The following is a 25,844-nucleotide window of genomic DNA, read 5'->3' as shown; positions in this document are numbered from 1 at the left end:
ATGGGACAGGTGCAGGGAAATGTTGTTACATTCATGGGACAGGTGCAGGGAAATGTGTTGTTACATTCATGGGACAGGTGCAGGGAAATGTTGTTACATTCATGGGACAGGTGCAGGGAAATGTGTTGTTACATTCATGGGACAGGTGCAGGGAAATGTGTTGTTACATTCATGGGACAGGTGCAGGGAAATGTGTTGTTACATTCATGGGACAGGTGCAGGGAAATGTTGTTACATTCATGGGACAGGTGCAGGGAAATGTGTTGTTACATTCATGGGACAGGTGCAGGGAAATGTGTTGTTACATTCATGGGACAGGTGCAGGGAAATGTTGTTACATTCATGGGACAGGTGCAGGGAAATGTGTTGTTACATTCATGGGACAGGTGCAGGGAAATGTGTTGTTACATTCATGGGACAGGTGCAGGGAAATGTTGTTACATTCATGGGACAGGTGCAGGGAAATGTGTTGTTACATTCATGGGACAGGTGCAGGGAAATGTTGTTACATTCATGGGACAGGTGCAGGGAAATGTGTTGTTACATTCATGGGACAGGTGCAGGGAAATGTGTTGTTACATTCATGGGACAGGTGCAGGGAAATGTGTTGTTACATTCATGGGACAGGTGCAGGGAAATGTGTTGTTACATTCATGGGACAGGTGCAGGGAAATGTGTTGTTACATTCATGGGACAGGTGCAGGGAAATGTGTTGTTACATTCATGGGACAGGTGCAGGGAAATGTGTTGTTACATTCATGGGACAGGTGCAGGGAAATGTTGTTACATTCATGGGACAGGTGCAGGGAAATGTGTTGTTACATTCATGGGACAGGTGCAGGGAAATGTGTTGTTACATTCATGGGACAGGTGCAGGGAAATGTGTTGTTACATTCATGGGACAGGTGCAGGGAGATGTGTTGTTTTACAGGGTCAGCAATAGTAGTGCGGCACCCCTGGAGCAAACTAGGTTCAGTGTCTTTCTCAAGGGCACAAACAAAGTCAAAATAGTTGTTTTTTTTATAAATAAAGAATGTATTGAAACAAAACAACAGATACCTTATTTACATCAGTATTCAGAACCTTTGCTATGAGATGCAAGATTGAGCTCAGGTACATCCTGTTTCCATTGATCATCCTTGAGAAGTTTCTACAACTGGATTGGAGTCCACCTTTCTTCAGGGCAAAGACAAAGCGAAAATAGATTTTTACATTTTTTTTGTATGTATTGAAACAAAACAAAACAGAAATAACTTATTTACATAAGTATTCAGATCCTTTGCTATGAGATGCGAAATTGAGCTCAGGTGCATCCTGTTTCCATTGATCATCCTTGAGACGTTTCTACAAATTGATTGTACATGATTTGGAAAGGCACACACCTGTCTATATGAGGTGCCACAGTTGACAGTGCATGTCAGAGCAAAAACCAAGCCATGAGGTTGAAGGAATTGTCCGTAGAGCTCCGAGACAGGATTATGTCAAGGCACAGAAAAATGTATGCAGCATTGAAGGTCCCAAAGAACACATTGGCCTCCATCATTCTTAAATGGAAGAAGTTTGGAACCACCAAGACTTATCCTAGAGCTGGCCGCCCGGCCAAACTGAGCAATCAGGGGGAGAAAGGCCTTGGTCAGGGAGGTGCCCAAGAACCCAATGGTCACTCTGACAGAGCTCTAGAGTTCCTCTGTGGAGATGGGAGAACCTTCAAGAAGGACAACCATCTCTGCAGCACTCCACCAATCAGGCCTTTATGGTAGAGTGGCCAGACGGAAGCCACTCCTCAGTAAAAGGTACATAACAGCCCGCTTGGAGTTTGTCAAAAGGCACCTACAGACTCTCAGACCATGAGAAACAAGATTCTCTGGTCTGATGAAACCAAGAGCGTCATGTCTGGAGGAAACTTGGCACCAACCCTACGATGAAGCATGGTTGTGGCAACATGCTGTGGGGATGTTTTTCAGCGGCAGGGACTTGGAGACTGGTCAAGATCGAGGCAAAGATGAACAGAGCAAAGTACAGAGAGTTCCCTGATGAAAACCTGTTCCAAACCTCTCAGGACCTCAGACTGGGGCAAAGGTACACCTTCCAACAGGACAACGACCCAAGCACACAGCCAAGACAACACGGGAGTGTCTGAATGTTATTGAGTGGCCCAGCCAGAGCCCGGACTTGAACCTGATCGAACATCTCTGGAGAGACCTGAAAATAGCTGTGCAGCAACACTCCCCATCAAACCTGACAGAGCTTGAGAGGATCTGCAGAGAAGAATGGGAGAAACTCCAAATACAGGTGTGTCAAGCTTGTGGTCTCATACCCAAGAAGACTTGAGGTTGTAATCGCTACCAAAGGTACTTCAACAAAGTACTGAGTTAAGGGTCTGTGTGTAGATTGATGAGGGGAAAAAACATTTATACATTTTAGAATAAGGCTGTAAACTAACAAAATGTGGAAAAAGTCAAAGGGTCTGAATACTTTCCAAAGGCACTGTAGATGTGTATTTAGTGCACACACACACACACACACACACACACACACACACACACACACACACACACACACACACACACACACACACACACACACACACACACACACACACACACACACACACACACACACACACACAAACATGTCTTCTGTGTTTACATCGTCCAGGCACTCGACCACGTGGGTACTCAGTCTCCAGCATGTCCCTGGCCTCCCTCAACCTGGCAGACAACGACAGCAACGCAGGAGATAAGAGGACCCCCAGGTGAGGTCAGCTATTGGCTGATTAAAAAGACAGTACAGTTATCCCGTTCCTGGTTTAGCCAACTCTTTTGGCATGACAATCTCAAAGGAGTTGAGTTAAGCAGACTGGCACCCAGGCTGGCTACGAAACAACAATGGCCTTACAGAGCGTCAAGAGCTTGAATACTCCTTCAAGATGACATTAATGTGTCTTATGACCTTTCTATGTAATGCAACCAAAAATGTTTTCATTCTGCATCTTAACCTCTGCATCTTAATCTTCCTCTCTCTCTCCTCCTCCTCGCTCTATTCCTCTCTCCTCTGTTTTCCCCTCTGTTTTGCACAGACCCCCCAGAAGCAGTAAACTAGGCACTGTGAGAGGCCATATCTCTTTCTTTTTAAGCTCTCCCAAAGAGAGAAAGGGAAGGTTAGTAACTCCCCTGCCTCCCTAGATCAGCCAAGGGCCTTTATCTATCTTTTATGTTTCTGCTACTGCACAGACCAGATTGATCAATCAATTCCATTTTTACTTGAGGTAATATCTTTGCAAAAAAAATCCCCATCTGACAGAATATTTAAAGAACTCACATATATGTTTTGATAATGTTTGAGCAAGACACATACAGTATACCAACATCAATTCTAAGTATGAACTGTGCCATAGAGAACACATGTTTTTAATGTAAAAAAAGAGCTATATAAAATACATTTGATTGATTGATAATATATGTTATTTCACGTTTATGCTGTATCAGTTGAGTGATGATCAATTACCTACTTTAAAACAGCAGAATCATTCCCCTCAGTACCACAGCTGCTTCCTGCCTCAATTCATACATGATGCCTTTAGCTTCCTGCCTCAATTCATACATGATGCCTTTAGCTTCCTGCCTCAATTCATACATGATGCCTTTAGCTTCCTGCCTCAATTCATACATGATGCCTTTAGCTTCCTGCCTCAATTCATACATGATGCCTTTAGCTTCCTGCCTCAATTCATACATGATGCCTTTAGCTTCCTGCCTCAATTCATACATGATGCCTTTTGCTTCCTGCCTCAATTCATACATGATGCCTTTAGCTTACTGCCCCAATTCATACATGATGCCTTTAGCTTCCTGCCTCAATTCATACATGATGCCTTTAGCTTCCTGCCTCAATTCATACATGATGCCTTTAGCTTCCTGCCTCAATTCATACATGATGCCTTTAGCTTCCTGCCTCAATTCATACATGATGCCTTTAGCTTACTGCCTCAATTCATACATGATGCCTTTAGCTTACTGCCTCAATTCATACATGATGCCTTTAGCTTACTGCCTCCGCTCTGCTTTATGTCTCACCGACGTTGCTCTTTCTCTGCTGTAGCACTCACTGCTCTGAGGCTGCTCCATGATAGCTGCTCCAGACTAGCTGCTCCATGATAGCTGTTCCAGACTAGCTGCTCCATGATAGTTGCTCCAGACTATCTGCTCCATGATAGCTGCTCCAGACTAGCTGCTCCATGATAACAGCTCCATGATAGTTGCTCCAGATTAGATATTTCAAGATAACTGCTCCAGACGAGCTGCTCCATGATCCATGATAGCTGCTCCATGATAGCTGTCTATAATAAGTGCACCAAACTAGCTGCTCCATAATACCTGCTCCAGACTAGCTACTTCATGATAACTGCTCCAGGCTAGCTGCTCTATAATACCTGCTCCAGACTAGCTGCTCGATGATAGCTGCTCTATAACACCTGCTCCATGAGGACTGCTCCAGACTAGCTGCTCTACAGTTGCTGCTCCAGACTAGCTGCTCCATGAGGACTGCTCCAGACTAGCTGCTCCATGATAGCTGCTCTATAATACCTGCTCCATGAGGACTGCTCCAGACTAGCTGCTCTACAGTAGCTGCTCCAGACCAGCTGCTCCAGACTAGCTGCCCCATGATAGCTGCTCCAGACCAGCTGCTCCATGATGACTGCTCCAGACTAGGTGCTCCATGATAGCTGCTCCATGATGACTGCTCCAGACTGACTGCTCCAGACTTGCTGCTCCAGACTAGCTGCCCCATGATACCTGCTCCAGACTAGCTGCTCCATGATGACTGCTCCAGACTAGCTGCTCCATGATAGCTGCTCCATGATGACTGCTCCAGACTGACTGCTCCAGACTAGCTGCTCCATGATGACTGCTCCAGACTAGCTGCTCCAGACTAGCTGCTCCAGACTAGCTGCTCCATGATTTAGCTGATGTGTGTTCTTGTTGCCTCTATATACTAGACTCAGAGCCATCCAAGCTGCAGCAGGCAGACGCTTTCCCGTCCAAGGCACTGACTCCCACGGCCAGGCTCATTCTGAATCACAGCTGTCCCCCAGAATCACATCATAATGATCACAGTCCCTTTGTTTTGTATGTAGAGACTTCAAGCTAGGTTACACACTAAAGGCGTCAGCATGCCTCAGTTCGGCTGGCACCTAGCCTAACCGAACGAGTGTGCTCGCATACTCCCCTAAAAGACCTTCACTTGAAAAATGATATAAAAACGTCAAAAGTACTGTTTGTCCATTTTGAGACGCCATAGCCATACATTTCCTCAAAATAGTCCGAATGAATGTAAGAACTCATTAAATCTGTCATTCATTTTGACGTTTTTTCCAAGGAGATCTTAGTCACGCAATTTTACATCGAACTAATGTTTGTTGCAATATTTTTCAATGAAAACGAGTCATCTCTTGTCGAATGACAACAAAAACGTTGTTGAAGAATCCCTACTGTTAACCAATCACCGACAAAGCGGCATAGACTTCGGCTCAGAACTTCGGCTTGCCTCCAGAAAATGTTTTGTTTGCCCAGACAGCCGAAAAAAACCTCACCGAAGTCCAAAAACGTCACAAAATGTCATCATAATATATACACAAACTCTACAGAACTGTTTCATCATGCGGAGTCCTTAACCCCAACCAGGACATGACTAAGCCTGGGCCTGGGACATGAGGCTGCCTGCTGCAGTGGGATACTGTGTGTCTTGTTACTGTACTGTTGCCTAAAGCTGCTGTAGCCTACTGCAGTCTCTCCTCAATATCCTAGCAGACAGAATGTAGGACTGAACTGTAGCTTTGCTTTGCTCCACTGCACATGCTTCTGATCTGACCCCAGCCACGGAGAGATCACTGTGCAGGATCTAATAGGAGGGAACAGGGAGGACTGCCTGGGAGAACTGTGTCACAGTGTCTGACCCTGTTTCTCTTTGTCTGTCTGTGTTTGTCTCTGTATATGTCTGTGTTTTTGTCTCTGTCTCTATGTCTGTCTGTCTCTGCCGGTCTCTGTTTTTTGTGAACGTGTCTGCGTGTGTCTGTTATTCTGTGTGTTCTGGCATGTGTGTTTTCTTGTTCCTGTGTGTGTGTGTATCTGTGTGTGTGTGTGTGTGTGTCAATGTACTGTTTATGTGTGTGTGTAAATCCCTAGGCCAGACTCAGCGAGGCCAGACTCTGCGAGACCAGACTCTGCGAGGCCAGACTCAGCGAGGCCAGACTCAGCGAGGCCAGACTCTGCGAGGCCAGACTCTGCGAGGCCAGACTCTGCAGAGGGCAATCTGTCATCCTGCCCGTCTCGTAATGGAGAGAAGGACTGGGAGAACGACTCCACAACCTCCTCCACTCCCTCCAACCAAGAGTACACAGGTACGGACAGCTCCACTACAATCACAGCATTCTGCTTTCAAAAGGAGACCAAACTACTGCAGTATACTGGAGCTCTCTGGTCCATGTGTAGAACAGGCTGTGTTCTGACTTTCTCTTCGTATGTCACTGCATACCTTATGCTGGTATCTGCTTTTTCCCTCAGGCCCAAAGCTGTACAAGGAGCCCAGTGCCAAGTCCAACAAGCATATCATCCAGAATGCACTGGCCCACTGCTGCTTGGCGGGCAAGGTCAACGAGGAGCAGAAGAACAAGATAATAGATGTAGGCCGTTTGATGTACACTCTGCTACTTTCTCTCATTTTACTTCACTCTTTCACTTCACGTTTTGTTTCTTTGTTTGCCTTCCCTGTCTCTTTCAGGAAATGGAGAGGTCGGGGGCCAACAACTTCCTGGTTCTATTCCGGGACACGGGTTGCCAGTTCCGCTCAGTGTACTCCTACTGTCCAGAGACGGAGGAGATCACCAAGCTGGCGGGCATCGGGCCAAAGAGCATCACGGCCAAGATGATCGAGGGACTGTATAAGTACAACTCGGACAGGAAGCAGTTCAGCCACATCCCAGCCAAGACCATGTCGGCTAGTGTAGACGCCATCACCATCGCCCCCCACCTGTGGCAGACCAAGAAACTGGGCACACCCAAGAAACTGGGTAGTCTCAAGTAGTCACAGCAACAAGCCGTTTTCATAACAAACCAAGGATATTGTTGTTCGGTGTCTTGGGTTATAGTTGAGGACTGAGGGGAGACTCTGTGGGTTATCTGACCCGGGAACGGACCCAGGTCTGTGTATGACCTGGGGTATTACAGGGTCTGGTTTGGTATGAACGGTGCTAAAGAGTCCAGCTTGTTTTTCCCCAGTAAGATATCCCCAGAACACTTCAACTCAGCATTCATCTGGGTCTGATATACAGTATAATTGGATGATTATGTAGAAGGGTTTTTCTTCTTAAGAAAATACTGCTGAAAGTATTACTGGAATGTAGGAGAAGAAAACAACACAAGCCTCAAGGGACATTGTTGTTGTTATGCAAGACTGTGGGGGGGGGGGGGCAGGCAGAGTCATTCTAATGGAGCACGCATATGTGTGTTCGTCAGCATGCGTGGGTGTCCAAAAAAGAGGGGGGCTGATGAAAGCCTTACTGAATCAGACCACTGAAGCACTGAATGTCATCTCTCTGAAATAGACCGAGTATGAGTTCTCTCTGTTCATCATGTTTGGCCTTATGCTTGTTTTGTGTGTCATATGAAAGCACAGTGATTATGTTATATTTAAGCGCCAGTTGTGATGTTTGTGTGAGTTTAGGATGATTGGCTGTGTGTGAGGCTTGCTTTTCTCTCTGGCTGAAAGAGAAGACTGAGTAGTTGCGTTTGTGTAATGTGTAAACAAGTGCCAAGATTGAGTGAGGTGAATACCTCAGAAATAGGTTGATGTTACTTTCGATAAGAACTAGATTGTAAAATCATTGATTTAAGTATCATCTACAGTACCAGTCAATAGTTTGGACACACCTACTCGTTCAAGGGTTTTTGATTATTTTTACTATTTTCTACATTGTACAATATTAGAGTGTGCAAAGCTGTCAAGGCAAAGGGTGGGTACTTTGAGGAATCTCAAATATAAAATATTTTTGATTTATTTAACACTTTGTTGGTTACTACTTGATTCCATATGTGTTATTTCATAGTTTTGATGTCTTCACTATTATTCTACAATGTAGAAAATAGTCCAATTAAAGAAAAACCCTTGAATGAGTAGGTGTGTCCACTTTTGATTGATACTGTAGTTCACGGGAATGTCAGCAACTGACTTAATATATTTTATGTTTTTGATAAGACTTTGGAAGTCTTAAAATTTCATTGACAGAAATATAAATATACTTTAAGACTATATACATTGTATAAGTTAATTTAGTTTGTACATAAATACCTATTCCATTCAAAATGAATGAGTCAAACTAGCGTTTATCATTTAATATGGACGTACATAAACTTAATATATGGGGCCTTTTGTTGTTTAAACAATTAAGCTGTTCAATGTCACTGACACGACGATTTACAGCTGTAGAATAGCAGCAAGTTTCACAAATTGTGTCATGTGCCAGTGCAACTCAGAGAAAATGTCTTATAAAGGATATTGTTGGGATACAGTATGTGTTTGGACCTCACAGATATTCAAAAGCATTTGACTTTATTGTGGATAGTATCTTAACTGTTGAATTCCCTTTACACTCAAAGTAGTCCACAATACATCTATGTGTACATATACAATTGAGAGTAAATAATCGATAGCAATTCATGATACTTTCCCACTGTAGATTGCAGTATTTGTTGTATAACTGCGTACTTACATAAAGTAGATCACAGAAAGATGAAACATTTCTCCTGTTACATTATGCTTTAACATTTGACATTCTTCTAACCTATGGAAGGAAACATTTATTTTATTTTGAAGTAAAGCAGTGTTTACGCAGTACATTATATACACTATTTTGTCAGGTAAACCATTTTCCATTTTGAGATTTCATGTGAGCAGCATATCTGTCTCAAAAGGGAGTGTTTTGAAAGCATGAGAGGGTATGAGTGACGGGCAACACATAGCAAGAGAAATGACTGCAGACTGTTGTCGGCAGTGGATTATCACATATGTGATGCCATTCTGGGTTTTTCACAATCTAAATTTGTTTTATTTTAACCCTGTTCATGTATTTATGTTCTTTATATATATTCATTTGAACTATATTAAAATGTTAATTTTCATTGAAACTTGTGATCAATGTTTTTGAAGCTTGGTTATCCACTTTAGGCTCACTCTGATGTTTATTCTTTGTTGTTACTGCATTACATAACAAGTGGGTCTTGAACCTGCAACCTGAGGCCACAGGGCAAACAAACACACCTTCTGTGCCATGATGGTCAAGACCTCATGGAAGATGCATTTAGGTTTACGTACAGGGATTACATACCAGTGGTAAAAAATATCAAGATGAACAGTTTGTCATTTTACTGTTCTTTTACTGTGTTCTCATAGAAAACCGAATGATTGAGAAATAATACACCATCCGTCCTCTCTTGCACCCAAGAACAACCTTAGGCAATCAAATGAGAATAATACCAACCAGATTTACATGGTATCACTGTCTGTCGTAATCCTCTTTAAACCTTTTCAGAGGGCCATGTCCTTCAAGCATTTCATTGCATTTACCCGACTGTTGAATATCCCACGGTGAATCTGCGATTACACGTACATGGAACATTTCCTAATCTGGGAGGTGAAGGCATGGGATTATCCACCCAACATCCTGTCCTCTCTTGGGTTTGGAAGTGACACACACCTGACAAGTAATTATCTCATTGCAAGTGGCATAATTGGACGTTGATTACAGTTTATTTGATGATCATGATCAATGGATGGTAGGGAATGTCGATCGTTATCGCAAGGGCTATGCGGGTTTTATGTTGCAAGAGAAGAGACGCTTGGGGCGCCTCTATGAAAATACTGGGGTTTGATTGGTAGACAGAGGAAGCGTTGCGCTTGACAACCGAAGGGGCTGGGTAGCAGGCGACTGACTACCAGCAGCAGAAATCGATCCGAGAAGACAACAGAAAGGGAGAGACGAACAACAAAAGAGACTGACGAACAAAACGAAGGAGAATCGCTCGGACAGCTACGATTTTCAACAACAGAAACAAATCTTAAGGAGCGTGTCTTTTCAGCCCATGTATTTTTAGACCAAGGTGAGCTTTAAATCGCATTGAGGGCGTGTTTGTTAATGCGTGGGAAGCCTCGCCACCCATCCCGTCTGTGCTGCTAGCGGGTGATGCTTGTCTCTCGCTTGGCCTGGCTAGCCATTCTTCTGGTCATGGTCTGAATCTGTCATAGCGGTTTTCGGTCTGCGTTCCTGACAACATTACTTAACATATGCTCATGTTGGGTAGTTAGTTAGTATTTCGGAGAAATGTGTGCTTTTCGTGTCTTTTATTTCATAACATCAGACAAGAACCGGTTGGGGTGAAGCAGCTAGCTAACTAACGTTACTTAGCTAATGTTAGTAGCTAGCTAGCTAATTGTATGTGTTGAACCCCACCCATAGCTGCAGTGCCTAGCTACATTGTTAGCAAGTTCTAGATTGTAAATAGATGTTGATTTATTGGAACCCTATATAACGTTATAAGTTTTACAGTGAACTAGTTAGCTAGTTCAACCTATTTTTAGGTGATGCGCTGCGCATAGTTTCCTTGCTGCTGCTGTAAGTGTCACCAGCAATGCAGTTTGGTTGGTCAATTTCTTATCTGAATGTTTTGTTGATGGCCAGATATCTAACCTTGCTTTTTGTTGATTGCACCTATTCTTATACTAAATGTAAAAGCAGAATGTTGTGACATGTATCAGTATGTTTTGAGCAACCACTTGCTTGGACATGTTGTTAATAACAATGCAGATTGCAGTGCAACACCAAGATAGCAGGACTATTGACCTACTGTAACTATGTAAATCCTTACTCAGCATTCAGGCTGCGTTATCCATTGTGCAACTGTAGCCCAAGCAGTAAATCAATTAAATCGGCGGCAATATAACTTGTTTGCACTTGTAGGGTTGATGGCAATTGTCATAATTTGTGGCTCAAATCCTAATTATCATGACAGTAACCTAAATCAATTGTATTTCTCCTATTTTTATCCCCTGGTGAACCAGTGAACAAAAGTGACAGTAAATGTGATAGGTTACAGTTCACGTCTGTTAGTCTTCCTGGCATGGGGTTTCCAAACTTAAGTCAATTTTCCATTAATGCGATCCTAATCCGTAATGTGTTACTGTTATTACTACATAATTAATAGCACAGCTGTGATTGGATTAACTCTCTGCTGCAGACGTTTTACTGACGCTGATTTGCTGTTAATCTGCTAATCACAGTGGTCAGATTGGGGCTTGATTCCATTATGTTGAATTGAGGATTTCGTCATGTCGTTCACATTGAGCAGGCCGGGGTTTCCCTTAGCTTGTTTTCTGGGAGGAATGGAAATATATTACTTCTTGAAAGTCTATTCAAAAGTAAACAAGGTCCGTTGTAACAGTTGTTGGCCAAGTGCAAATACCAGGAGCAACAAAGACTGTTGACCACATAAAGAGACGTTGTGTTACATTACGAATGGATTGTTAAGCAGACAGATACTAGGCTGCCTTTCTACAATCAACATGAGAGCCTCCATTTATGGTGTGTTTACTTACCCTGAGTTTTGTTGTTGTTGGTGTGTGTGTGTCAGTCTGTCGTCACCATGACAGCGGAGGAGATCATCAATGTGAAGGAGGTGGAGATCATCAAGGTGATCCTAGACTTCCTCAACTCCAGAAAGCTCCACATTAGCATGCTGGCCCTGGAGAAGGAGAGTGGAGTCATCAACGGACTCTACTCTGACGACATGCTCTTCCTCAGGTACACAAAGGCTTGGGTCGTATTTATTAGGCAGCAAACAGCAACAAAAAAATAAAACCGAGAGAGACTACTTGGGCTGTCCAATAAGGAATGTCCATTTTCGTTTTCTGTTGCAAAATGTTTTGTTACATGTGCCCTAATGAATATGTCCCTGACATTACTGTTTGGGTCTCACTATGTGGATAGGGTTAGAAATACAAAGGGTTTGGGACTCTCCCATAGCATATCAGGACACCTCCATAAGCGGTTGCTGCAAAACAACAGTTGACAGATTAATAAGAGTTAATGATAATTATTTGGAAGTGCCATTTTTCAGGCTCATTAATAGGTCACTGGTTGCTGAACTAAGTGCTGAAACACAATGTTCAGAAATTATATTATACATTCCTTTGTTCATGCAATAATGATCCAGACCACCTCTATGCTAGACTGGATTGGAGTGCCCCTTTTACATGTCAGCCAACAGTGTACTGTTACACCACTTTGGTATTCCACTCAGCTGAGTTTGTGAAATGGCTGGAGTTGACTCCCTTTCACACAGAGGACCCCACTGTTACCGGGTGACCATTCACTGCCTGTCTTATCTGCCCCTGTATGACACTGACCAATCAAGACAATCTGTTTCCGTAGGAGATGGCAAGCAGGGAAGTGAATTGGAGAATCCCTTGTTTACATGTTTGGTTGGTTTTTGTTCTGTGGTTTTGTTTCTGTATTATGACGTTTACTGAAATGATCTAGCTAGTGTGAATAGCCTCAGAGCACGTAACAGGGGCTGCATTAGCTGTCACTAACACAGAGTATTTTACACACGATTTATTGTCTCAACTTTTTGTTGACTTGTTTCTCTGTCCAGGCAACTGGTGCTAGATGGGCAGTGGGACGAGGTGCTTCAGTTTATTCAGCCACTGGAGTGCATGGACAAGTTTGACAGGAAAAGGTGAGACTTCATTAATATGACACTAATCCTGTGGTCAGAAATGAATGTATTTAGTCTGACTGTACATGACTATTTCTACACTTAGCAATGCTACATTATTGCCTTTTCAAACAACTACACGTTAGCAACCTGACACCCAGGCTTGACTGTACAGGCAGATGCTGGGTTTGAATGACTTTTCTGAGACATGTTCTTGGGCATAATATATTGTTGTCATAGGTTCCGTTACATCGTCCTGAAGCAGAAGTTCTTAGAGGCCCTGTGTGTGAACAACGCCATGTCTGCTGAGGACGAGCCACAGCATGTGAGTCAACAGACAAAGAATAGCCGCTCTCTCTCAAATCATTTGAAAGGGGGCTTTATTGGCATGGAAAACGTGTTTACATTACGAGTGAAATAAACAAAAATGAGAAGACAAACTATTCGAATTTAACAGTAAATATTGCACTCAAAAGGTTTTTAAAAGATTGACATTTCAAGTGTCATGTCAGCTATGTACAGGGTTTTACGTCAGCTATATAAAGAGATTTACATCAGCTATGTACAGGGATTTACATCAGCTATGTACAGGGTTTTACATCAGCTATGTACAGGGTTTTACATCAGCTATGTACAGGGTTTTACATCAGCTATGTACAGGGTTTTACATCAGCTATGTACAGGGTTTTACATCAGCTATGTACAGGGGTTTACATCAGCTATGTACAGGGGTTTACATCAGCTATGTACAGGGGTTTACATCAGCTATGTACAGGGGTTTACATCAGCTATGTACAGGGGTTTACATCAGCTATGTACAGGGGTTTAGCAATGTGCTGATGGCTGTAGTACGAATAGGGTCTCCGCCTCTCTCTCTCGCCCTCTTCCTTCCTTGCCGGACCTTGTTCTAGTTGTCTGTCTCTGGCATTACATATTCCATCTTCCTGTCTTTGTTTACCTGTCTCCTCTGTCTCCCTCTGAATGAGCAAACAAATTTGCCACAAATCACGAAACAGCCCTCCTCTCTTTCTCCATCTGTCACTGCCTTTTTTCTGTTGTTCCTAGTAAACACACAATCTCTGAGCTTTCTCTACTCCTTGTCCTATATTAGCTTAGTCACAGAGAATGCAGATCTGAAACCAGCTTGTTTCTCCTGACTGGATTAGTGTGGGCTCCTCCTGTGTTTGTGTACAAGGTTGCGTTCACACAGGCAGCCCAATTCTGATCTTTTACCCAGCATGAGTTAGTGTGTGTGACACGTGAGTCTGATTTCACAAGTTTCAATGTGTTTGTGTTCGGTCTAGATTTGTTTCTCGTGAAAATCTCTTTTACACATTTATTTGAAGCAGTTCAAAGCAACGCTGCCATTTTTTTCCCTTGGACATGATAGCAATCTGAGCCCTTCTACCTTGGCAGTTATAATCTAGGCCTCAGAAACCGATAACAAGTAGCTACTCTTCTACAGGATCTACAGACATTCTGGGTTTGGATGTTCAAAACCCTTATGTTTCACCCCCCCCCCCCCTTCTCTCTGTCTCTGAGGGAATGTTGAGTCTTAAGGGATGCCACATTGCATCTAGAAATGAATAAATATGCATTTGTGTGTGTGTGAACACTCTACACTGCTACATGTGAGGGAAACATGAGTCAATGTGAGGTGGCTCAAAATCTAAACTCTCTCCTCTCTCTCAGTTGGAGTTCACCATGCAGGAGTCGGTGAAGTGTCTTCATGCCCTGGAGGAGTTCTGTCCATCTAAAGACGACTACAGCAAGCTATGTCTGCTCCTCACTCTGCCTCGTCTCACCAACCACGCTGAGTTCAAGGCATGACACGTTTTATAGTTATGGCATCTGATCTTATGAATGGTATCTGTTCATTTCAAATAATAATAATGCATATATGTAATAATAATTTTATTCTAGCACTGTGATTGATGATAGTATTTACTTTGAAGAAATGTGGGTAATGGTTTACTTAAAGCAGGTATCAACAGGCAGTATCACATTGTTATAAGTATGTGTGAGCGCTTATGATATAGTTATAGATTAATAATAAACATACAGTACCAGTCAACAGTTTGGATACACCTGCTCATTCAAGGGTTTGGAAACACCTGCTCATTCAAGGGTTTGGATACACCTGCTCATTCAAGGGTTTGGATACACCTGCTCATTCAAGGGTTTGGATACACCTGCTCATTCAAGGGTTTGGATACACCTGCTCATTCAAGGGTTTGGATACACCTGCTCATTCAAGGGTTTTTCTTAAATTTTTGACTATTTTCTACATTGTAGAACATCAAAACTATGAAATATCACATATGGAGTCATGTAGTTACCCAAAAAGTGCTGAACAAATCAAAATATATTTTAGATTCTTCAAAGTAGCCACCCTTTGACTTGATGACAGCTTTGCACACTCTTAGGATTCTCTCAACCAGCTTCATGAGGAATGCTTTTCCAACAGTCTTGAAGGAGTTTCCACATGCTGAGTTAAAAAATTTAGTCCGTCCCCTCGCCGACCTCGAACCAGGGACCCTCTGCACACATCAACAACTGACACCCACGAAGCATCGTTACCCATCGCTCCAGAGCAAGGGGAACCACTATGAACCGCTATTAGCGCGCACAACCGTTTACATGAGCACTTGTTGGCTGCTTTCGGGTGATTGTGATTGTGGAGGCCAGGTCATCTGATGCAGCACTCCATCACTCTCCTTCTCAGTCAAAATGCTCTTTAAACAGCCTGAAGGTGTGTTAGGTCATTGTCCTGTTAATTAACAAATGATAGTTCCACTAAGCGCAAACCAGATGGGATGGCGTATCGCTGCAGAATGTTGTGGTAGCCATGCTGGTTAAGTGTGCCTTGAATTCTAAATAAATCACAGACAGTGTCACCAGCAAAGCACCATCACACCACCTCCTCCATGCTTCATGATGTGAACCACACATGCGTAGATCATCCGTTCACCTACTCTGTGTCTCACAAAGACATGGAACCAAAAATCTCAAATTTGTACTCATCAGACAAAAATAAAGATTTCCACCGGTCTAATGTTCATTGCTCATGTTTCTTGGCAGAAGCAAGTCTCTTCTTTTTATTGGTGTCCTTTAGTAGTGGTTTCTATGCAGCAATTTGACCATGAAGGCCTGATTCACACAGTTTCCCCTGAACAGTTGATGTTGAGATGTGTCTGTTCCTTGAACTCTGAAGCATTTATTTGCGCTGCAATCTGAAGTGCAGTTAACTCTAATGAACTTATCTTTAGCAGTGGTAACTCTGTCTTCCTTTCCTGTGGCTGTCCTCATGAGAGCCAGTTTCATCATAGCGCTTGATGGTTTTTGCGACTGCACTTGGATGATTGACTGTCGTTTCTCTTTGCTTATTTGAGCTGTTCTTGCCATAATATGGACTTGGTCTTTTACCAAATAGAGCTGTCTTCTGTATACTACCTCTACCTTGTCACAACACAACTGATTGTCTCAAATGCATTAAGAAGGAAAGAAATTCCACAAATTAACTTTTAACAAGGCACAACAGTTAATTGAAATGCATTCCAGGTGACTACATCATGATGGTTATTTCATAGTTTTGATGTCTTCACTATTATACAATGTAGAAAATGGTCCAAATAAAGAAACCCTTGTGGGGGTATCCAATCTGTTGACTGGTACTGTATGTTTATATTATGTATCCATAACTCAATAGCATGTTTTATTATTCATCTATAGCTAGATCTTATTTGTTCAGTGTGGAAGTTTTCCAACTGTCTCCAAATGTATTATTATGAGATGACCCTGGTGTCATGGGTGGGTTTTTATCTAAATGACTAAAGTATGAATTGTATAAATGTTTCACCTCCAGGACTGGAACCCCAGCACGGCACGGGTGCACTGTTTTGAGGAGGCGTGCACCATGGTGGCAGAGTTCATCCCTGCAGACAGGAAGCTGAGTGAGGCGGGGTTCACTGCCTCAGGGAACCGCCTCTTCCAGCTCCTCATTAAAGGAGTCCTGTATGAGTGCTGCGTAGAGTTCTGTCAGGTGGGGGGATCCAAGTGTTCTGTTACAAAGCATTGTACAAATGACATGCATTTTAGATCATATATGATATTCATGCTTGGTGAATGGATGGATGGATTGGTTGATTTAGTTAGTTTAATGATTGATTGATTGACTAACTAATATATTGTGTGCCTCTGTCTCCAGAGCAAGGCGACAGGCGAGGAGATCACGGAGGGCGAGGTGCTCCTAGGGGTGGACATGCTGTGTGGGAACGGCTGTGACGACCTGGACCTGTCCTTACTGTCCTGGATGCAGAACCTGTCCCACAGTGTCTTTTCCTGTGCCTTCGAGCAGAAGTTGCTTCAGATCCATGTGGACCGCCTGGCCAAGCCTGCCAAGGCCAGCTACGCAGACCTCCTCACCCCTCTCATCAGCAAACTATCCCCCTACCCATCCTCGCCCCTCCGCCGCCCCCAGTCCGCAGACACCTACATGTCCCGGTCTCTGAACCCGGCCCTGGATGGCCTGTCATATGGGCTGTCTGGCCAGGAGAAGAGGGGCCCAGGGGTGGACACGGCAGGGAGGAAGGGGATGTCCCCCATGTCTCATTCCTTTGCTAACTTCCACACGGGGGGTCAGAGTCTGAGCAGGAGTCTGATGCTGGACAGCTATGACTGCCACAGCATCTTTGAGGAGTCTCCTGAGAGGTGCGAAAGATGACGATACTTTAGATTTATGTTGCACTTTTTCCAAAACATATTTTTCTTATGTAGTACGGGCATGACAAGTCATTATAGTTTTCCTGTAGAAGAATGGCCGAGCATCGTCTAGGGTAGGCTAAGCATTGACATGATTTCACCTGTTGGATTCAGCCTGGAGTAGACGGAGGACTAAGCTCTGTAGTAGGAAGCACTAGAGAGCCTCTACCTTCAACGACTGTTGAAGAAGACACTCAGTGATGCTCAATCAACACCCACTTATTAAGGAGTAGCAGGGTGACAGTAGTGATTATCTGAGGAGTGTCTGGACATTACAGCAGTCGTTAATGCAGTAACATGCACATTACGTAGTCCATTAATGTGGTCTCTCTGGGTCTGTCTCTGTAGCTCCAGGACGGACACGCCCGTGGATAAGATGATGAGTTCAGGCACCCTGCGCCCCGACTCCGCCCCTGGAGAGGACGCCCCGTTACCAGGCTCTGCAGAGAGGAACGAGGTAAACACCTGATGAGGAGGATTTACCATGTCTCTTTTGCTAAATATACACATTTTGGCCTTTTGAACCGGTTCAGACAAACCCTACAGAGTCATCTTCCCTACTGATGTGTGATGATTGGTGTTGTGGAGAGAGTTACTTTCAAAGATGGTGGTGTCCCTCACTCTAAATATAGGCCTGAGATGAATCTGTCTGAGAGACTCACTGAGTCATTGACCGTCTGTGGCTTACAGAGCCTGGGTTAGACCCAAGACCTGCCGTCTTCCCTATTCTCTTTCTCTTTTTCACTCTGTCTTACAGAGCCTGGGTTAGACCCAAGACCTGCCGTCTGCCCTATTCTCTTTCTCTCTTTCACTCTGTCTTACAGAACCTGGGTTAGACCCAAGACCTGCCGTCTTCCCTATTCTCTTTCTCTCTTTCACTCTGTCTTACAGAACCTGGGTTAGACCCAAGACCTGCCGTCTGCCCTATTCTCTTTCTCTCTTTCCTCATCCCTCTCTCTCTTTCACTCTGTCTTACAGAGCCTGGGTTAGACCCAAGACCTGCCGTCTTCCCTATTCTCTTTCTCTCTTTCACTCTGTCTTACAGAACCTGGGTTAGACCCAAGACCTGCCGTCTTCCCTATTCTCTTTCTCTCTTTCACTCTGTCTTACAGAACCTGGGTTAGACCCAAGACCTGCCGTCTTCCCTATTCTCTTTCTCTCTTTCACTCTGTCTTACAGAACCTGGGTTAGACCCAAGACCTGCCGTCTGCCCTATTCTCTTTCTCTCTTTCCTCATCCCTCTCTCTCTTTCACTCTGTCTTACAGAGCCTGGGTTAGACCCAAGACCTGCCGTCTTCCCTATTCTCTTTCTCTCTTTCACTCTGTCTTACAGAACCTGGGTTAGACCCAAGACCTGCCGTCTTCCCTATTCTCTTTCTCTCTTTCACTCTGTCTTACAGAACCTGGGTTAGACCCAAGACCTGCCGTCTTCCCTATTCTCTTTCTCTCTTTCACTCTGTCTTACAGAACCTGGGTTAGACCCAAGACCTGCCGTCTGCCCTATTCTCTTTCTCTCTTTCCTCATCCCTCTCTCTCTTTCACTCTGTCTTACAGAACAGTACAGCCCAAAGGACACTAGTTGCCTGACTTCCCTCTAATTATGGCCTAGCCTTAGAGAGCAGACTGTTCTCTGCTCTGCTCTGCCCTGCCACAGCTGTCCTGTCTAGCCTATAGCCAGACTGTGAATGTAAAGCCCTGCTCTGCCCTGACACAGCTGTCCTGTCTAGCTTATAGCCAGACTGTGAATGTAAAGCTCTGCCCTGCCACAGTTGTCCTGTCTAGCCTATAGCCAGACTGTGAATGTAAAGCTCTGCCCTGCCACAGCTGTCCTGTCGAGCCTATAGCCAGACTGTGAATGTAAAGCTCTGCTCTGCCCTGACACAGCTGTCCTGTCTAGCCTATAGCCAGACTGTGAATGTAAAGCTCTGCCCTGCCACAGCTGTCCTGTCTAGCCTATAGCCAGACTGTGAATGTAAAGCCCTGCTTTGCCCTGCAACAGCTGTCCTGTCTAGCCTATAGCCAGACTGTGAATGTAAAGCCCTGCCACAGCTGTCCTGTCTAGCCTATAGCCAGACTGTGAATGTAAAGCCCTGCTCTGCCCTGACACAGCTGTCCTGTCTAGCCTATAGCCAGACTGTGAATGTAAAGCCCTGCTCTGCCCTGACACAGCTGTCCTATCTAGCCTATAGCCAGACTGTGAATGTAAAGCCCTGCTCTGCCCTGCCACAGCTGTCCTGTCTAGCCTATAGCCAGACTGTGAATGTAAAGCCCTGCTCTGCCCTGACACAGCTGTCCTGTCTAGCCTATAGCCAGACTGTGAATGTAAAGCCCTGCTCTGCCCTGACACAGCTGTCCTATCTAGCCTATAGCCAGACTGTGAATGTAAAGCCCTGCTTAGACTGATAAACAGACCAGTAGCAGAGTGGGACATTAGACTGATAAACAGACCAGTAGCAGAGTGGGACATTAGACTGATAAACAGACCAGTAGCAGAGTGGGACATTAGACTGGTAAACAGACCAGTAGCAGAGTGGGACATTAGACTGGTAAACAGACCAGTAGCAGAGTGGGACATTAGACTGATAAACAGACCAGTAGCAGAGTGGGACATTAGACTGGTAAACAGACCAGTAGCAGAGTGGGACATTAGACTGATAAACAGACCAGTAGCAGACGTGTTAAGTTAATGCCCATCTGAAAGCAGAGGGTACAGTAGAGGAAGCTATGACATTCCTTTCCTCTCTCTGAAGGGGTGTGCCATCACTTCCATGTGAAAGCAGAGGTACAGTAGAGGAAGTTAAGACATCCCTTTCCTCTCTCTGAAGGGGTGTGCCATCACTTCCATGTGAAAGCAGAGGTACAGTAGAGGAAGTTAAGACATCCCTTTCTTCTCTCTGAAGGGGTGTGCCATCACTTCCATGTGAAAGCAGAGGTACAGTAGAGGAAGTTAAGACATCCCTTTCCTCTCTCTGAAGGGGTGTGCCGTCACTTCCATGTGAAAGCAGAGGTACAGTAGAGGAAGTTAAGACATCCCTTTTCCTCTCTCTGAAGGGGTGTGCCGTCACTTCCATGTGAAAGCAGAGGTACAGTAGAGGAAGTTAAGACATCCCTTTCCTCTCTCTGAAGGGGTGTGCCGTCACTTCCATGTGAAAGCAGAGGTACAGTAGAGGAAGTTAAGACATCCCTTTCCTCTCTCTGAAGGGGTGTGCCGTCACTTCCATGTGAAAGGCACTATGTAAGAAGTTGGCTGTACTTCCAACAGTTCAGAATTTGGTTTGTTGTTTAATACATGTTTTACCACCTTAGTTGCGTGACTCGACAGAGAAGTTTGAAGAGTTCTACCGCCAGCGTTTGAGGGTCCAGCAGCACCTGGAACAGAAGCAGCAGCAGAGACAACTCTACCAGCAGATGCTGCTGGAGGGAGGTGTACAACACAGTGACCAGCCAGCCCCCGGGACAGACGCCATGCAGCACAGCCTCACTGAGACGTTCCTCAACAGGTTAGATGTACACACAGCACAGGACTTCAGTTCCCTAATAGGTCAGGTGTTCATTCACCCACCACAGTTCTGCTTGATAATGTTTTGATGAGTTGATTTCCATTTTGACTCTCCTTGACTTGGACTGTTCCCTCTGCTACAGACCTCAGATGTTACATTATGTAATGTACTAGTTCTTCCTGCACCTAATGGATGGAATAAGGGTTTCTCTGTTGTTGAACATTTAGTTTAAATCAAGCACTCCTCACTCTTTGGAAAAAATCAAAAACTACACTTGTCAGACTTAGACGGTGCAGCCTTCCCTGTACAACTCATGGAGAGACACTGACTTTATATCTAAACATTCAGGACAGGCTGCGTTCAGCATGATTTAAAACATATGGGATCATTTTGAGTCTACTAAGAAGAACAGAAAGGAAAGAACTAAGAAAGGCCCCAAAGAATTATAATGATGTCATTATGCCCTGCCCTTCTAAATAATGGAGGGGGAGGGTTGGAGGGGGAGGGTTGGAGGGGAAGGGGGAGGGATCAAAAGCTCTTTGTCCAACTGATGCACACCACAGTCTAGAAGGGAGAGTATGGCCTGACCCTATGAAGTCATCTCTATAAAATAATATATACAGTATCAGTAGACATATTCTATTTCCTGTGGCTGATGTCATAGAGCCCATATCTAGGGTTCTATATCTATGGTAAAAAGCCAATGTTAATGAGTCCAGCCTGGAGGATGGTCCCCCGTTGGACTGTTGTATTGTCCTGTTCCACGACATGTTTCCTGCTGCTTAGAGAGAGACTGTCGTGTTCTTCCACTAACAGGGTCTGAAAGGGGAGGTTGGATTGTGTGTGTGGGGAAGGTGGTCTCAGGGGTGTTGTTGCGGGTGGTTCTCTATGGGTAGGTGGATGTCTTTGGGTGGTTGTCTATGGGGTGCGTATAATGGAACTTAGTACGGAGCCCCAGATGGGGAAGGGAGTGCCTGGGAGTTACCTGGGGAGAGGTGTGTGGGTGGGGGGTTGCTTGTGGCTTCCTCCACCCCACCTCTCCCCAGCCCAGCTCCCAGGCACACCCTGCCCCATTTGGGGCTTCGTACTAAGTTCCATTACACACCCCATATACAACCACCCATAGACATCCACCTACCCATAGACAACCACCCATAGACATCCACCTACGCATAGACAACCACCTACGCATAGACAACCACCTAAGCATAGACAACCACCTACCCATAGACAACCACCCATAGACATCCACCTACGCATAGACAACCACCTACCCATAGACAACAACACCCCTGAGACCACCTTCCCCAAACCAAACTCTACACACACACATACATTAACACTAATGCTCCCCTGTTCTTTTCTTTATGAAGTGTCTTTAGTACCCTGAGCACCAGCTGCTCCTGTGGTGCCTGGAACCAAACAATCATTATCTAACTATGCTCTCTGTCTGTGTGTCTGGAGCCAGACTGTCATTATCTAACTATGCTCTCTGTCTGTGTGTCTGGAGCCAGACTGTCATTATCTAACTGTGTGTCTGGAGCCAGACTGTCATTATCTAACTGTGTGTCTGGAGCCAGACTGTCAATATCTAACTATGCTCTCTGTCTGTGTGTCTGGAGCCAGACTCTCATTATCTAACTATGCCCTCTGTCTGTGTGTCTGGAGCCAGACTCTCATTATCTAACTATGCTCTCTGTCTGTGTGTCTAGAGCCAGACTCTCATTATCTAACTATGCTCTCTGTCTGTGTGTCTGGAGCCAGACTCTCATTATCTAACTATGCCCTCTGTCTGTGTGTCTGGAGCCAGACTCTCATTATCTAACTATGCTCTCTGTCTGTGTGTCTGGAGCCAGACTCTCATTATCTAACTATGCTCTCTGTCTGTGTGTCTGGAGCCAGACTCTCATTATCTAACTATGCTCTCTGTCTGTGTGTCTGGAGCCAGACTCTCATTATCTAACTATGCTCTCTGTCTGTGTGTCTGGAGCCAGACTCTCATTATCTAACTATGCTCTCTGTCTGTGTGTCTGGAGCCAGACTCTCATTATCTAACTATGCTCTCTGTCTGTGTGTCTGGAGCCAGACTCTCATTATCTAACTATGCTCTCTGTCTGTGTGTCTGGAGCCAGACTCTCATTATCTAACTATGCTCTCTGTCTGTGTGTCTGGAGCCAGACTCTCATTATCTAACTATGCTCTCTGTCTGTGTGTCTGGAGCCAGACTCTCATTATCTAACTATGCTCTCTGTCTGTGTGTCTGGAGCCAGACTCTCATTATCTAACTATGCTCTCTGTCTGTGTGTCTGGAGCCAGACTCTCATTATCTAACTATGCTCTCTGTCTGTGTGTCTGGAGCCAGACTCTCATTATCTAACTATGCTCTCTGTCTGTGTGTCTGGAGCCAGACTCTCATTATCTAACTATGCTCTCTGTCTGTGTGTCTGGAGCCAGACTCTCATTATCTAACTATGCTCTCTGTCTGTGTGTCTGGAGCCAGACTCTCATTATCTAACTATGCTCTCTGTCTGTGTGTCTGGAGCCAGACTCTCATTATCTAACTATATGGAGCCAGACTCTCATTATCTAACTATGCTCTGTGTGTCTGGAGCCAGACTCTCATTATCTAACTATGCTCTCTGTCTGTGTGTCTGGAGCCAGACTCTCATTATCTAACTATGCTCTCTGTGTCTGGAGCCAGACTCTCATTATCTAACTATGCTCTCTGTGTCTGGAGCCAGACTCTCATTATCTAACTATGCTCTCTGTCTGTGTGTCTGGAGCCAGACTCTCATTATCTAACTATGCTCTCTGTCTGTGTGTCTGGAGCCAGACTCTCATTATCTAACTATGCTCTCTGTCTGTGTGTCTGGAGCCAGACTCTCATTATCTAACTATGCTCTCTGTCTGTGTGTCTGGAGCCAGACTCTCATTATCTAACTATGCTCTCTGTCTGTGTGTCTGGAGCCAGACTCTCATTATCTAACTATGCTCTCTGTCTGTGTGTCTGGAGCCAGACTCTCATTATCTAACTATGCTCTCTGTGTCTGGAGCCAGACTCTCATTATCTAACTATGCTCTCTGTCTGTGTGTCTGGAGCCAGACTCTCATTATCTAACTATGCTCTCTGTCTGTGTGTCTGGAGCCAGACTCTCATTATCTAACTATGCTCTCTGTCTGTGTGTCTGGAGCCAGACTCTCATTATCTAACTATGCTCTCTGTCTGTGTGTCTGGAGCCAGACTCTCATTATCTAACTATGCTCTCTGTCTGTGTGTCTGGAGCCAGACTCTCATTATCTAACTATGCTCTCTGTCTGTGTGTCTGGAGCCAGACTCTCATTATCTAACTATGCTCTCTGTCTGTGTGTCTGGAGCCAGACTCTCATTATCTAACTATGCTCTCTGTCTGTGTGTCTGGAGCCAGACTCTCATTATCTAACTATGCTCTCTGTCTGTGTGTCTGGAGCCAGACTCTCATTATCTAACTATGCTCTCTGTCTGTGTGTCTGGAGCCAGACTCTCATTATCTAACTATGCTCTCTGTCTGTGTGTCTGGAGCCAGACTCTCATTATCTAACTATGCTCTCTGTCTGTGTGTCTGGAGCCAGACTCTCATTATCTAACTATGCTCTCTGTCTGTGTGTCTGGAGCCAGACTCATTATCTAACTATGCTCTCTGTCTGTGTGTCTGGAGCCAGACTCTCATTATCTAACTATGCTCTCTGTCTGTGTGTCTGGAGCCAGACTCTCATTATCTAACTATGCTCTCTGTCTGTGTGTCTGGAGCCAGACTGTGTGTCTGGAGCCACTTATCTAACTATGCTCTCTGTCTGTGTGTCTGGAGCCAGACTCTCATTATCTAACTATGCTCTCTGTCTGTGTGTCTGGAGCCAGACTCTCATTATCTAACTATGCTCTCTGTCTGTGTGTCTGGAGCCAGACTCTCATTATCTAACTATGCTCTCTGTCTGTGTGTCTGGAGCCAGACTCTCATTATCTAACTATGCTCTCTGTCTGTGTGTCTGGAGCCAGATCTCATTATCTAACTATGCTCTCTGTCTGTGTGTCTGGAGCCAGACTCTCATTATCTAACTATGCTCTCTGTCTGTGTGTCTGGAGCCAGACTCTCATTATCTAACTATGCTCTCTGTCTGTGTGTCTGGAGCCAGACTCTCATTATCTAACTATGCTCTCTGTCTGTGTGTCTGGAGCCAGACTCTCATTATCTAACTATGCTCTCTGTCTGTGTGTCTGGAGCCAGACTCTAACTATGCTCTCTAACTATGTCTGGAGCCTCTCATTATCTAACTATGCTCTCTGTCTGTGTGTCTGGAGCCAGACTCTCATTATCTAACTATGCTCTCTGTCTGTGTGTCTGGAGCCAGACTCTCATTATCTAACTATGCTCTCTGTCTGTGTGTCTGGAGCCAGACTCTCATTATCTAACTATGCTCTCTGTCTGTGTGTCTGGAGCCAGACTCTCATTATCTAACTATGCTCTCTGTCTGTGTGTCTGGAGCCAGACTCTCATTATCTAACTATGCTCTCTGTCTGTGTGTCTGGAGCCAGACTCTCATTATCTAACTATGCTCTCTGTCTGTGTGTCTGGAGCCAGACTCTCATTATCTAACTATGCTCTCTGTCTGTGTGTCTGGAGCCAGACTCTCATTATCTAACTATGCTCTCTGTCTGTGTGTCTGGAGCCAGACTCTCATTATCTAACTATGCTCTCTGTCTGTGTGTCTGGAGCCAGACTCTCATTATCTAACTATGCTCTCTGTCTGTGTGTCTGGAGCCAGACTCTCATTATCTAAC

General features: G+C 44.6%; 2 protein-coding genes across 6 annotated transcripts in view; both read left to right on the top strand.

Annotated features, from left to right (window-relative positions):
- LOC124009507 (calmodulin-regulated spectrin-associated protein 2-like) overlaps window positions 1–8,019 on the top strand; it is a 160,189-nt gene extending 152,170 nt beyond the window's left edge. For 2 of the 5 annotated variants that reach the window (XM_046321349.1, XM_046321345.1), the window contains 5 exons: window positions 2,659–2,755; window positions 3,080–3,160; window positions 6,186–6,400; window positions 6,564–6,682; window positions 6,781–8,019. In XM_046321349.1, coding sequence (XP_046177305.1) covers window positions 2,659–2,755; window positions 3,080–3,160; window positions 6,186–6,400; window positions 6,564–6,682; window positions 6,781–7,083 — 815 coding nt within the window. In that variant the 3' untranslated portion in view covers window positions 7,084–8,019. The remainder of the gene's footprint in view (window positions 1–2,658; window positions 2,756–3,079; window positions 3,161–6,185; window positions 6,401–6,563; window positions 6,683–6,780) is intronic. The other 3 variants (XM_046321348.1, XM_046321347.1, XM_046321346.1) reach the window with 3 other exon arrangements.
- A 1,704-nt stretch (window positions 8,020–9,723) lies between these two features.
- Window positions 9,724–25,844, top strand: part of wdr47a (WD repeat domain 47a) — a 32,773-nt gene continuing 16,652 nt past the window's right edge. The window contains exons 1-9 of the mRNA XM_046320698.1: window positions 9,724–10,154; window positions 11,682–11,851; window positions 12,705–12,788; window positions 13,008–13,092; window positions 14,460–14,591; window positions 16,633–16,809; window positions 16,975–17,477; window positions 17,877–17,985; window positions 20,835–21,028. Of these exons, the coding sequence (XP_046176654.1) occupies window positions 11,694–11,851; window positions 12,705–12,788; window positions 13,008–13,092; window positions 14,460–14,591; window positions 16,633–16,809; window positions 16,975–17,477; window positions 17,877–17,985; window positions 20,835–21,028 (1,442 nt within the window). The 5' untranslated portion in view covers window positions 9,724–10,154; window positions 11,682–11,693. The remainder of the gene's footprint in view (window positions 10,155–11,681; window positions 11,852–12,704; window positions 12,789–13,007; window positions 13,093–14,459; window positions 14,592–16,632; window positions 16,810–16,974; window positions 17,478–17,876; window positions 17,986–20,834; window positions 21,029–25,844) is intronic.

The sequence above is a fragment of the Oncorhynchus gorbuscha genome, linkage group LG22 (assembly GCF_021184085.1).
Source record: "Oncorhynchus gorbuscha isolate QuinsamMale2020 ecotype Even-year linkage group LG22, OgorEven_v1.0, whole genome shotgun sequence".
Taxonomy (NCBI): Eukaryota; Metazoa; Chordata; class Actinopteri; order Salmoniformes; family Salmonidae; genus Oncorhynchus; species Oncorhynchus gorbuscha.
Note: the sequence above shows the minus strand (reverse complement) of the source record. Positions and strands in the feature narration are given on the sequence as shown.